The 14,409-nt window shown below is 46.4% G+C and overlaps 1 protein-coding gene across 1 annotated transcript in view; it reads left to right on the plus strand.

The window, feature by feature from the left end:
- Window positions 1-5,204, plus strand: part of Trpv1 (transient receptor potential cation channel subfamily V member 1) — a 30,014-nt gene extending 24,810 nt beyond the window's left edge. The window contains exon 17 of the mRNA XM_026393948.2: window positions 4,692-5,204. Within this exon, the coding sequence (XP_026249733.1) occupies window positions 4,692-4,864 (173 nt within the window). The 3' untranslated portion in view covers window positions 4,865-5,204. The remainder of the gene's footprint in view (window positions 1-4,691) is intronic.
- The last annotated feature ends 9,205 nt before the right edge of the window (window positions 5,205-14,409 follow it).

Below are 14,409 nucleotides of genomic sequence, written 5' to 3' on the forward strand. Positions count from 1 at the left end.
GGGTTGAGTCCTTTGATGATATATATGATTCTTTTGGGAAAAAATGTACAGATTTTCAGGCAAGCTCCTTTGAAGATCAAATCCCATATGAATCACTTGCTAATTGGGGTTCAGAATGTTTCTTATTGATTGAGAAGTCTAGCCGTAAATCAGTTGTGGACATATTGTGTAGGTCTTTGACTCTGGTGACATTTAAATTCATTATACTTTTTGTTCTGGTTGGTCTGCCATAAGCATACACTGGGGGATTTTGTTGTTCTAACTAAATCTGGATGTATGTCGACTAAGGGTCTCTTTTTCTGTCTCCCTGAGAGCCCACCTATCTCAGTCCCAAATGTCAGCCATCCACACACACTCAGCTGTGGGTGCTCCTACATGCCCTGGCATATGCCTGTGCAGCTGAGCACTTGGTGTTCCAGCAATTTGGTTGTGCCAGCCTGGCCCAGGCACTGTCCCCAGTGCCCAGAGGAAGCAGCTCAGGTCACTTTCCACTCCCTGGAATGGTCAGTGGGTCAGGGATGCCCTGCCTCCTGGCTCTCCTCTTCATAGCCCATGTGTGCTGTCACAGCTTTGTGAGGCTAGAAGACACAAACAGGTGCATGGGAACACTTCCTTTACACAGAAGCCTGGGGCAGGTGGCAGGGTTAAGAAAATGGTACACATGGAGAAAAAAAATAAAGAAAGAACGAACCAACAAAAACCCTGGGGAAAATTATGACCGGAAAGCAAAGCCATCTAATAGTTTGATGGTAAGCACTTCACAATAAGCACCAAATTCAGGTCTGCGGACATTTATTTAAAAATGAAGTGGACATAGTTTATATAGAACAAAGTTTGTGTTATAGTTATACAGGTGGGCCACTGCACCCAGCTTAAAATATGCACATTTTAAATGTACAGTTTTGTAAGTTTTGACAAACGTACATGTGCACTTAGTCGACCACCACCCTACTCCAGATATAGAGCCTTCCCATCATGTCAGAAAGCACCCTGAAGTCCCTTCAATTTCAAATTCAAGGACTACCTTCTGGGTAGTCTATTTCACCTTCCCCAACCTAGGGAACTGTCTAATTTCTGTCAGTATAGATTTGTTTTCTATCAGCTTTTGTTTACCTGAGAATGTCTATTTCATCCTCAGGTTTGTTTCACTGGATATGGAAGTCTGGGTTAACAGGTTTTTATTTTTATTTTTTTATCTCAACACTTTGTTTCTTCACTTGCCTTGCCTTCTGGGAGAAGTCATCATTATTTGATTGTGTTCTCGGGTATGTAGTATGTCCCTCCCGCTCCCTACCCCCCACTGCTTTTAAATTATTTTCTTTATCTTTAGTTTTCAGCAGTTTTACTAAGGTATACGTAAGTATGATTTTCTCTGTTTTTCTTTTTTTCCTGATTAGGGTTTACTGAGATTATTTGATCTGTACATCAATATGTTTAATTAAATCTGAGAAACTATACACATTGCTTGACTCTCCTTATCTTTTCTTTTTGGGACTCCAATGACGTGTATTAGACCATGTGCTATTGTCCTATAGATCTGAGGCTTTGTTTATTATTACTCATTTTTTCCTCTTTGTTTCTCATATTTAATAATTTATTTTGATCCATGTTCACATTTAATGTCCCTTTCCATAGCCATCTCCAAATTGCATTTAATGTCATCTAGTGAATTCCGTATTTCAAGTAATGGGCTTTTGGTTTTAGAATTTCTATTTTTTAAAAATATTTCTCATTTCTCTGCTGAGATTCCCTAGCTATTCCCTCATTAAAACTATATTTCCCTTTAGTTCTTTTAACATATTTATAGTAGCTTCTTTAAAAATTCTGTCTGCAAAATCCAATATGTGAGTTATCTTGGGGTAAGTTTCTTTTAACTGCTATTTTTCCTGACTATGGGCTGGCTACATTTTTTCTTCCTCTTCCTTCCCCACCCCCTCCACTCTTCATCTCCCCCATCTCTTTATACCTTATATTTAAAAATTATACACTGGACATTGTAGATAATATACTGTGCAAACTCCAGATTCTATTACCTTCATTTAAAGAATATTGAATTTTATTCAGTTAGTGGTTCAGTTACTAAGGAATCACCTTGAATTTGTATAGGCTTAATTTGTTGGTATGGCAGATCTGTGGAAATCCCAAAGTATATTCTTGTGAAAATTCCAAAGTATATTCTAAGCTCATTGAACTCGTAGGACTCAACCTCTGAAATTTGTCTCCACTGAGGATCTTGTCAAAGCTTGTTAGTATGGATCTTGAGTAGGCTCAGTCTAGATCATGGCCATTACTTTTAAATGGAACCTGTCTTGTGTCTTCACTTGATACTCAGAGTTTAAAGGAAGGTAAGGAGACCTCTCCACTCTGGTTGGGCTCCCCTAGTATTAGGCAATATCTCCCCAGGATTGCTCAACCTTTAATATCTCTCTGTCCCCCACCTCCTTGAAGTCAGGGCACTTTACCCGTGAGCTATACCTCCAGTCCTTTTTATTTTGTATTTTGAATCAGAGCCTTGCTAAGTTGCTGAGGTTGGCCTTAAACTTATGATCCTCCTGCCTCAGCCTTCCAAATGATTGGGATTAAGGTGTGTGCCCAACTTCTGCTTCACTTTCAACCCCATAAGCTGCCACTCTCTAGTAAGGCTCATGAGCAAGCACAGCCTAGATCTCAGCCAAGGACTTTTGGGGAACCAGCCCCCTGAAAGCCTTCTGAGCTTCCACCCCATAACTCCTTCTTCCTCTTCTCCTGTGCCTGCCTCCTGGAGTCTACCTGATTCAGTTGCCCCAAACTCCTATTTCTTCCTCCTCAGCTCAGGGGTAGTTCCATGTTCTGCTGGGATTGCCGTTCACTGCACTGTAAATGGGGAAATTGTCTCTAAGCAGATAGTCATGGCGATGGTAGTGCTTGCCTGTGAATTTCACTTCTCTTGAGGTTCACAGGTTTTCACTGTCTGTTGTCTGAACTCAAACACCTTTGCAGCATGTATTTGCCCAGTTTTATAGTTGTTTACAGCAGGATGGCTAATCTGGTACAAGATGCTGCATTATAGTTGGAAGTAGAGAACTATTTCAAGAAAAGCTTGTTTTTGGAAAACTACTCAAGTGCTTCATCAGTTTTCCCACAGGTCTCCTATAGTCCTATGAGGTTCCTATGAGTCTAATTGGAAGGACTTCCAGTGTCACATCCTAACACTTAGGACGATTATCTCTTCTTTAGTTGTTAGCTGAACTAATTTTGCTGGGGAGCTATTTGAAGATGGTTTTGCATGTGATTTGAGCAGTTTTTAATATCACTCTCATTGATTTCATGAAATCCACATCTTTTAGAAGATGCAGCATTTCAACTTGCAGATGATTTTTATTGTGTTTGCATGACATTGTTGGCTGTTTACAACATTGCACATTCACTGTGATATTAATAAAGACATTGACCCTGTGACAGGGATGTACACATATGTATTAATTGGAGAAGAGATGGGGGGAGGTTAATTTTCCTTAATTTTGCACTTAAAATTAATTAGGGAATATTTCTTGAGGATTTTTCTTCCTACTTTATAACAGGAGAATAGCCAACTATTTCAGATAATAGGATTCTTTCCCCACCAAACAGTGTGTGCAATAGGAAGGGGTGAGGGAATGTAGGAGGGAAAGGCCAGTAGAAAAGTTAGGGAAACATGTGAAGGGTCTTAGCATCAGAAATGTGGTAAGCAACATTAGAAGGCCCATTCGTCTTCTGAGGGACCTGGAACTGGGGTTAGGCTGATAGTGCTGAGGCTGGGTGTCCCCACCACCAAGCCATGGTATCCCCATGGCACCTGGCCTGTCTCACAATGTACCTCCTGCTTCTATGCCTGGGTTCCCTGAAGAATCCTTCATCAGCAGTTGGTGCTGGGATCAGACTGGGGCGGCAGGCCAGTGTCAGCCTGAGGGTCTGGAAACTTCAGTTGGAGTAGTCACAGTGGGACTAGCCTCTGGCAGCTAATGCCTCTGAGCTGTGGTCCATGTTGGATACCAGCACAGGGGCCCGCATCATGGCCTGAGGCTGAGATGTGTGAGTTTAGTCTGGTTTTCCAGAGAGGTGAGACTCCAAGTGGCCAATAAGAGGGCTTGGCTAATCAGGGCTCTAGCAAATGAAAGGAGAAAACACACAACTTACCTTCTTGGCTGTCATTCCTCTGAGGTGATCAGAGGCTAGACGTGGCCATCTGGGTTACAATTGGGTCTTCCTCAGGAGCTTCCTGGGATTTCAGACCATATTTGAGGTCCCCATTTGAGGCCCAGTGTTACATGTTTTCCTCAGCATGGTTCCTAATCTTCTAAGCCCTGGTGAGTCCTGGACCCTAAATCCCGATCCTTTGGTTGGTGTTCGTTACTGTAGAGTTGACCCGGTATGGAGCCACTCATGGGGCAGCCCCCGTGTTGCTCTTTGGGTGCCTCCTCTCTCCCCCACCGTGGCAGGGAATAAATGGAAGCTGGAAGAGTCTCCATGGGTGGATTCTCATGTGGTCCTTACTTGTCCAAATGGACGAGGCTCCTTGAGCAGCTGAGGGAAGAGAAAACTGTACTGATCCAGGAACCACAGGAAGCACCAGCATGCCCAGACCTCCTTCTATTTGGAGATTAGTAGGGCCACAAAGTGAATGTGTGTTTGTCTTGCTGCATGCAAGGTAGCAATGATGTTTTATTCTTTAGTTTCAGGGAGAAACTGGAGGAACTTTGCCCTGGTTCCCCTTTTAAGGGATGCAAGCACTCGAGATAGGCACCATGCACAGCCCGAGGAAGTTCATCTGAAGCACTTTGCAGGATCCCTTAAGCCAGAGGATGCTGAGGTCTTCAAGGATTCCATGGCTCCAGGGGAGAAGTGAGGGACCCCCACCTGGGGTGCTCTCCATGCTGGGCCTTTTGATGCCCCACTGCCACGGAGGGGCTGTTCAGGGAACACCAGTGCCCTGTCAGCAGTGTGACCCTCTCAGGGCCTGCTCAGGCACATTCCTAGGACTGCACTGGACCTGCTGTGGGAAGTGTGGTTGGGTGTGTGGGGAGAGACATGCATCCACCTACCGCTGTCCCAGGTGAATCTTCAAACAGGAAGCCATCTGCCTTTCAACTTCTCACTGACTTCATTAAACAGTGTGAAGGGTAAGTCTGTACTTGGACATAGCTTAGACCCTTGCTGTCTTTGATCTTCATGTTACTGAGAGTAAATGGAGTCCAGAAAAACACCTTTGATGAGAACAGAACATTTCCTGTGATGTTGAAAGCTGAAGCTCTTACTCTCTGTATTGTGTTAATATCTCACCCGCCCAGAGCAGTCTCATTAGGGGATATTGTTTGATCCCCAGAGAAGGTGGGGAATGCTTCTCCCATTCCTAACTCCAGCAGAATGAGATTGTCCCAAGAGTGTCTTTATTTTTTAGGGTGAAATATCAAAGTCCCCCAAATATTAGCTCTATTGTTGTTCAGAACCATGAAGCCCAGAACCATGTTCCAAGGGACACATGGAGGGAAGTTTCCAATGATCACAGTCCTGCACCCCTGCAATGCTAAATGCTTCCACCCCATTCATTTTGTCATCCATCAAATAAATAAATACATATATATACACACATACGTGTTATAACAAGTGTGAACTTTGTGCCAGGTGTCGGACCGGCACAGTACATGGCTCTGTGTAGTCTGTTTGTGTAATATGCATGTGTGTGTGTGCGTGTGTGTGTGTGTGTGTGTGTGTACACTACCCCATACGGCAGGAGTCTCTGTCTTTCTTTAGTTGTTACCCATGGGCAAGGATGTTACCTCACAAACACTATAGTCAGCAAACTATGGTCCATGGGCCAGATCTGCCCTGCACCTGTTTTTTTTTTTTTTAATTTTAAATTTGTTTTCATTAGTCATACATGACAGCAGAATGCATTTATGCATTTTGATATATCATACATAGATGGGATATAATTTCTCATTTTTCTGAGTGTACATGTTGTAGAATCATATTGTAGTCATATATATATATATATATATATATATATATATATATATATATATATATATATATATAAGTCTGTTTCATTCTATTATCTTTCCTATTCCCAAAACCTCCTCCCTCCCCTCCCTTCATTTCCCTCTACCTAATCTAAGGTAACTTTATTTTTCTCTAGTGCCCCCTGCCTTGTTGTGAATTAGCATCTACATATGAGAGAAAACATTCGGCCTTTGGTTTTTGGGATTGGACTATTTTGCTTAGCATGATATTCTCCAATCCATCCATTTACTGGCAAATGCCATATTTTATTCTTCTTTAGAGCTAAATATTATTCCATTGAATATATAGACCACATTTTCTTTATTCACTCACCTATCGAAGGACACCTAAGTTGCTTCCATAGTTTAGCTATTGCCTGCACCTGTTTTATGAATAAGTTTTCACTAGAACACTTTACCCATTCATTTATATACTATCTATGACTGCATTTGTCAAAAAATGCAGAATTGAGTATTTGCCAGAGACTGAGAGACTCATAAATCCTTTATGAGTTTGTTATATGGCCCTTTATAATGAAGTTTGCTAACTCTTCCTGATACTGAAAGCTTGGTCTTGTCCCCAGTGCCTATCTAATAATGAGGTTGAGGGTTTGATAAGAAGGAAAAAGAAGTTTCATTGCTTTCCTGGCAAAGAAGAAACACAGGGCACTCCTGTCCCAGAGGCTGTGATTCGAACTGTCAGGGGACATGGGGATTTTACTAAAGGGATACAAGGCTACATTCCAGCTGTGCCCTGTTGGGAATCATAATTCATTTGTAGACTTGATTTAGTCTGTTTTTTTCAGACCTGCTGGTGCCAGCGCTGAAATACACATTCCTTCACTCTTGCCGTCTGTGGTGCATGGGTTATGAGCTGAAGGACAGATAACTTGGCCTAGGAGGGGAGGAAACTTCATCTTTCTTCCTCCATGATTAAGGAGGAGGAGATGGAGGAGAGGAAGGGAAAAAAATCAGTTTTAAAATAAGTTGCAGAGGCAGAGCAACAGGCTTATATTTGAAGCAGGAAGCGTTCCCCTGTTATCTTCCTTTATGGGATAGAACTTAAACAAATGATCCAGGAGTGAGATCTGTCCTAGATGTGGGTGTGTTGTGTGAATGTCTGTGGATTGTGGAATGAGCTGCTTAGATATGAAATTGATGGACATTGATTGGTTCAGGAAAGGATGTATGGCTTTAGCTAGGGCTGAGTTTGGACACTCCATGACAGATGAATCTGGAGGAAATGCTGAGGCTCTTCTTCCATGATCTCCAGTGTCACCTCTGCTCCACACATGGTGCCCCACAGAGGAGTCTGAGGGCTGCCCACTGAGGCGCTGTGGGTGAAGTGAGGTGTGTGTGGAGGAGGAATAGAGACTGATGGCATGTATGGAGCACAGAGGAAAGTGCTTGATGTATGTTACCCTTTAAGCCTCATAACAGCTCACGAAGAAGCTATTATTAGCTCCATTTTATAGATAAGAAAATCAAGGCACCAACAATTAGTAAGGTTACACAGCCAATAAACAGCATTGCCTGGGTCTGAACCCAGGCAACCTGACTTCAGAGCTCTGTCTAAACTGCTGTGTCAGCCCCCCCTGGGGCATGCTGACTGATGCCCGGGTCAGAAGGGAGAGCAAGGGCCCCGGATGTCTTTACCTGTAGGCCTGTCTCAAAAAATGTGTAGATGTCAGATGTCTACAAATTGCTGCAAATTGGACTTACTCACACTGGAAGGAATCCTATAGGCATTCCTTTGCAAAACGAATGATTAAAATGTTTTATATAAATCTAGGGTTATTTAAATAAATATGTACTTGTATCTGGCCCATTCTTTTTAGATGAATCAACCATCTTTATAGCAGTTTTAGGTTCATAGCAAAATTGAGCAGAAGAGCAGACTTCCCAGGTACCCCCATCCCTCCCCCTAGCCTGCCCTATAATTGACATCCTGCATTAGAACTGATGAGCCTACACAGACACATCATTATTATCCAAAGCCCATTAGGCTTTTCCTTGGTGGTGTACATTCTCTGGGCTTTGGCAAATATATAAGTATAAATATTCACCATTACAGCATCACACAGAATAGTTTTACTGCCCTAAAAATTCTCTGTGCTCCTTTAATTCATCCTTCCTTCCCCTAGCCTCTGGAAACCACTGATCTTTTTACTGTCTCTATAGTTTTACCTTCCTCAGAATGTCATGTACTTGGAATTACACACTATATAGCCTTTTGGGATTGTCATCTTTCACTAGTATTATGCACTGTGGTTTCCTTTGTATCTTAATAGCTCATTTCTTTTTGGCACAGAATGTTATTCCATTATCTGGATGTATCACAGTGTATTTTTCCACTCATCTCCTAAAAGACGATTTCCAAGGGTTGGCAATTACAAATAAAGCTGCATAAACATTCACATGCAGGTTTTTGTGTGAACACAAATTTTCAGCTGCTTTGAGCAAATATGGAAAAGCACCATTGCTGGGTCATATGGTAAGAGCATGTTCAGTTTTGTAAGAAACCACCAAATTGTCTTACAAGGAGGCTTGACCATTATGCATTCCCATCAGCAATAAATGGGAATTCTCTTTCCATATCCTCGCCAGCATTCAATGTCATCATTTTTTATTTTGGCCTTTCTAATAAGTGTGAAATAAACAGTCTTTTTCTTTTTTCTCTCTCTCTTTAATGTTTTCTTTTAATCTAACAGGAGTAGCCAATGTGTTGTATGTACTTACATTTTAGTATATTATATTTTTGCTCAGGTCATGTTTTTTTAAAAATTTCTGGGCTTTTTCTTTGCTAATATTCCCATACAGCAAAATGGCAAAAAGAATGAAATAAAACAAAAAATCTTTGTTTTACACGATGTTATTATTGATTTATGATTCTGCATTCTTTAAATATTTTATTTATTTATTTATTCATTTTTGCTAGGGATTGAACCCAGGGCTTCAGGCATGCTAAGTATGTGTTTTACCTCTGAGCTACACTCCCCAGCCCCGATTCATTTATTTTTAATTGGCAAGTGTACATTGTATATATTTATGTTGCTATATGATCTTTTGATATATCTATACATGGTAGAATGGCTAAATTAAACTATTTGTTGTATTGTCTCATGTGCTTACCATTTTTTGTGGTGCCAACATTAAAATCTACTCTCAGCAGTTTTCAAGTTTATTGCTCTCTATCTTTGCCTTCAAGTCCCTCCCTCCAGCACCTGGAAGCAGATGAGCCACACCCAGAATCCTGAACAGGGCTGGGGCATAGCTCTCCTAGCCCAGGAACAGCCATGTCAGGCTATCATGCAGATGTAGAAGTATCCTCTTGTGATCATGGTCAGGATCAGTCTGTTCAGGCCCGGGAAGGGCAATGGACTCTGCCTAGCTTCCCCTCCTTCCTCACAGCACCAAGTGAGGCATTTCCTGACACATCATTATTACCCAAAGCCCATTAGGCTTTTCCTTGGTGGTGTACATTCTCTGGGTTTTGGCAAATATATAAGTATTTTGGCAGATATATGTTTCCCCTCCCTGCCTATACCCAACCCAGAGGACCTCCCCCTCTCACTATCCCTGGGGAGATGGAACCTGTGGACTTGTCACTGGGGCCTGGTTTATGTGGGGCCTTGGGAGGTGTGGGGAGTAGGGAGGAACAGATTTTGGTGTGTCCTCCCTGGGCATTTTAGCAGGCAGGAGGATGGCTTCTACAGATAGACCCTGCTGACTAGGGCTTCCACTCTGCCCTCAGTCTGGCAGGATGGGGACTCACTTGCGGGTATCTTGGCAGAATCTAGGAGCTGCCTGTTGTTCAGACCTCTGAGGGTGGGTCAGGGCAGGAATATTCAGAGGCTGCCCTTCTGCTCTCCCTGCCAGCAACCCACCCCAGGCTGGGCCCCATCTCCCCTGATGTTCTCCTTCATACATATGGCCAATCTGAAAGACCCCTTCCTGGATCTGTGGCCTCTCTGGGCTCTGGATGTTCTACCCACTATAAGAGGAGATTCTGGGTCGCTGAAGAAAGGTGAGCACAACATCACTCTTGGCAATTACAAGGGACCAGGATCTGGGTAGTGGAGGGCTCCTAGGCATTGGGGCCCCTGGGAATGAGCCCAGTGGTCAGGCATGTGGCTGTCAAGGGTAGGCAGGCAATGCTCCCAATGTTCTATGGGAGCTGCAGGCATGGTATATAGAGCTGGAACTTCAGGCTCTACACTCCTGTGACTGTGCTGTGTAGACAGACCCCAAACACAGGACAGAAGTAGTAGTGGGGCAAGCATCAGTTAGATTGACAGGCAGAGGCACTGCATTTTGTTTAAGGTGCTAGATCAGCTACCTGCCTGGCAACAGAGGTGACAAACAGCATCTATACCAGGCCATTGGCCATGTGCCCTGTGAATCTATGCCAGCGTAGCCCCGTGTGACTAAGGAGTCAGGGCTGACCCCGTGGCCTGGGGCCACTTGGCAGGCTGCACCTCACTCTGTAGCCCCGTGTCTGTCACCTACTGAGAACACATGTTGCCCCAGGCTTGTCGCTGTTCCTGGAACATGCCAGGGCCTCTGGCCTCTGAGCCTCTGCTGATGCAGCTTTTGACTTGTAGATGCCTCCCTCTTTCCAAGGCCAGCCCCAGTGCTCCCTCTGCCTGGAACCTATGCCTCACCTCCCCATTAGAAGACTTCCTCCCCCTTGGTTGGTCCTTGTCTGGCACATTATGGTTCCTGCCCCAGCCAGTCTCCCATGGCCCACAAGTTCCTTGAGGATGGAGACTGCCTCCTCCCATTCTGAATCCCTCCTGGCTCCCGGATTCCCTGCCAGGGTCTCCCACATGGACTCTCATGACCTGGGATTAACTGGGACTAAGTGTGGACTACATATTTGGGGCGCGACTGGATTTTTCATGGACCAATGCCTCTTTCTCTGTTAGCTGGCCTGGATCCTGCAGAGGGGGCTTGCCTTATTCCTTGCTGGGCACAGTGCATGCCTTTGGGTGGGGACCTTTTTTAAACCAGCTCCCTCCTGGTCCCTGAGAATAAGCAGTAACACAAGGAAAATGTCAACACTGAGGTTTGGCAAAAGCCTAATCTGCAGGATCCTGAGACAGAAGCAAGCTAGGAGGGGTGAGGGGCTGAGTCAGCAGAGGGTCCATGGGTAACGAATGGGGTGGCGGAGACTATGCTTCACACAAGGTTGGGCTGTGATGGTGGAGTTTCAGCATAGTTAAGAGATTTCAAATCACAAGCAGGAACTTCAGGATCCCCTTGTCTTAAACTGCAAAAGCAGTCCCTCATCACCCAAAGTGGCAAGCCCGCTCTGCCCTGTAGTGGCCGCAGGTCCTGCTCTCATGGCCTGAAAGCATGACCCTGCCTCCAGCCACCTCCCCAGGCCTGGCAGGTTGTGGTGATGAGGGATTAAGGGGTTTGACTCCTGAGAGCAGTTGGGAAAGTCCCCGCACCATCACCATCAGCAGATTCTGTCACTCTGTCCCTGTCACGTCTTGCCCACGTCTTGCCTGCAGGAGCAGCTGTGTAAGCCCTGACTCAAGCTGTTCTCCACCCCCTTCTCAGCAGAGGCCTGGGCCAGGAGGGAGGGCACAGAATCTTCCTGTCACGTTCAGGCCTCAGAGAAAGGTGGCCCAAATAGTTGCTGGGAGAATAAACTGTCTTGACAGTAGCTGTCACAGTTTGCTCTTTCTGTACTCTGGGCCTTGTTCTACTCCTTTCTATTTGCTCTCTCATTTAAGCCCCACAGTAACCTTGCAAGGTAGGTTAGGTACATTTCCCAGATGAAAAAAATTGAAGCTTGGGAGAAATGACTTTCCCAAGATCATATGGCCAGGAAGGGGTGAGGCTGTCTGACTGAAGATTCATGATGAATGAATGGAAATGATTGAATGAGGACTTCCTCTGTCTCTGAGGAACCTGATCCGCGGGGACTGACTTTGAAGGACAGATGCGAGTCTTGGGGCTGGGCACCCTGGGGTCAACCACATCAGTCCTGAGCCTCCCCTGCAGGGGTCAGGGCAGAACACTTGAAGGTTATTATGCCCCGCCACCTCGGTGATCTCTTTGACTCCACATCCTCATCCTTGGGAAGAAAGTTCTCTATTATAATAGATTCCCACTCAATTTTGATGGGACCTACCTGCGAAGCATCAGATACAAGGCAGGAAGGTTGGGACCAGAACATCAGTCTTGTGCCAAAGAAGGTGGCCTCCCCTGCATTTTCCCCTGTGGGTGAGGCTGCTGTGTGGGCGTGGGGTGATTCACGTGGAGCACGTGGGTGGTGGGCGTGGCCTGCCTGGCGCCAAGGGCAGGTAACCCAGCCAGTTCTGCTTCTGACGCCTCATTCCAGCCATCAGCAGTCCCTGTGCCTGCCATGAAAGCCTCTCACTGCCTTGGCCACAATCCCAGCGGGGGGCCTTGGGCCCCCGACATGCGGTGATCTCAGGGCAAGAGCTGCCACCACCACCCAGGACCTCGCCAGGTGAGTCCTCACCATCCAGGGCAGCTGGTATCCTCCAAGGCACATGGGGGGCCTAGGGTGTGGGCCTAGGGGTTGCCTGAGCCTTGTCTGCTCATTTTCAACACCTTGGGGGAAGTCAGGAAGGAGCCTGGGCTCCAGGAGGGGAAACCCAGAAGTGAGCTCTTAGCTGTTGTGCCATGTGAGAAGGTAGGTTCCAAAGGACCCAGGAACCCAGAATTTGGGAACCGTGAGGAGGGAGATGATTTCACAGCTGTCCAAGGCTAGAGGCGAAGCTCCTGTTTCCCTTGGTGGGCTCTGGGATTGCAGTTCTCGGGGGCAGAAGTGTGACAGGAGTTGAGGATGGGATGAAGTGGCTTAGTGCTGAAGAGGGACAGGGTCCAGGGGTCTCCCTCTGGTTGCCAGGCCAGGTCATTTCAATCACTGTCAGGGCTTTGGGGGTGTGATATTCCATTTCTTAGGTGATGAAGCTGAATCCCAGACAGAGGGATAGCCAGGGCAGCAAGAGAGGCCAGCAGGTGAGCTTACAGTGTTTATGGGGTGACTCAGCGAGCTAATTATAGCTGCTGTAGCCCAGTTCAGATTGTCCTGGCCCTGTCCTGTCCTGGCTGCCCACACTCATGGGGAGAGAGGATGGAGCAATCCGTGCCATGGGTTAGGGTTAAAGGATCCTTGGGGATCATTCAGCCCATTTCTCAGGAGGGAAGCCAGAGGCCCCCGGAAGGGATAAGAGATATGCTCTATCCTTCTTCCCTCATGGCCCAGTCCAGCCTTTTAGTCCCATCTGTCCATGGGTCTTTGGGGGCTGGGACAGGCAATCAGGCCACCTGTCTTTATCAGGCTGTGATTGGATAGAGGAGGGACTTGGGTGTTTTTGAGGCTCTCTCCATGGGCTGCCCACCTGGCTGGCCTTAAGGCCCCTCCTGAAACCTCCCTGCTTCAAAGTTCCTGCATTCCAGGGCCAAAGCCCTCCCAGGATGACTTCCCCTACCCTGAACCTGCTTATTATTAGTGAGGGCAGCGGACTATCCCATTTTCAAAGCCCCTCCAGCCTGATGACAACCTGCTCTGGACACTCCCTCTAGGAAGCTTTCCTACCCGGGGCAGGACCCCGGTGGTTCTGGCTCTATCCCACCAGCTGGCTTCATCTTACAGAAATCCACCCCTCCCTTCTCTTCTCTGTATCCCAGTAGGTCCCACGAGGTGACTTAAGCCAAGATTGGCCTCTTAACTGCAGACCTGCCTCCTGTCCACACCGTCCTCTCCCCATCCATCTTACCCTATGTGGGCAGATGCCCCTTCTTCATCCTCATCCCCGCCTACCCCAGCAGCCTCCTCCTGGCCCCCAGGTTACTGATCTCTACCATCTCCATGCCCCTGTAGCCCCAGAGCCCTCCATTACTCCCTGCTGCCCTGGGATCAGCCACGGTGCCCAAGTGGTGCTAGAGGTCCTCACAATTGGGTCCCACTGCTCCCGAGCCCCTGCCTGATGGGATTCTCCACAGACTCCCCAGGTTCTCCAGCCCCACCAGCTCCTTGTCACTCTCTGGACTGTCCTGATCCCTAGTCTTTGCCCAGGCTGTGCTGGCTGCTGGGATCGCCCTGCTTCCAGCAGCCTTTAGGGTTCCCTTCAAGACACCTTCCCTGTCTCTTTGGAATATGTCTCAGTCCCTCCTCCCAGCATCTCCACACCCCTTGGAGCTCACCAAAGTGCCCGGCCAATCCTGAGCATTGGTAAAGTAGGTCTGGACTGAGGAGGGGTCAGCCTCAGGGGAAAGGATTCAATTCCTCCCTCCAAGCAAGAGTGTCTGTGGGGGGTCCAGCAGACAGACAGCTGTCATGGCCGGGTAACAGAGATGATCAGTGTATCAGCTACAGAGACCAGCTGGGTGATGAGAAATCTAAAAT

The sequence above is a fragment of the Urocitellus parryii genome, chromosome 7 (assembly GCF_045843805.1).
Source record: "Urocitellus parryii isolate mUroPar1 chromosome 7, mUroPar1.hap1, whole genome shotgun sequence".
Lineage (NCBI taxonomy): Eukaryota > Metazoa > Chordata > Mammalia > Rodentia > Sciuridae > Urocitellus > Urocitellus parryii.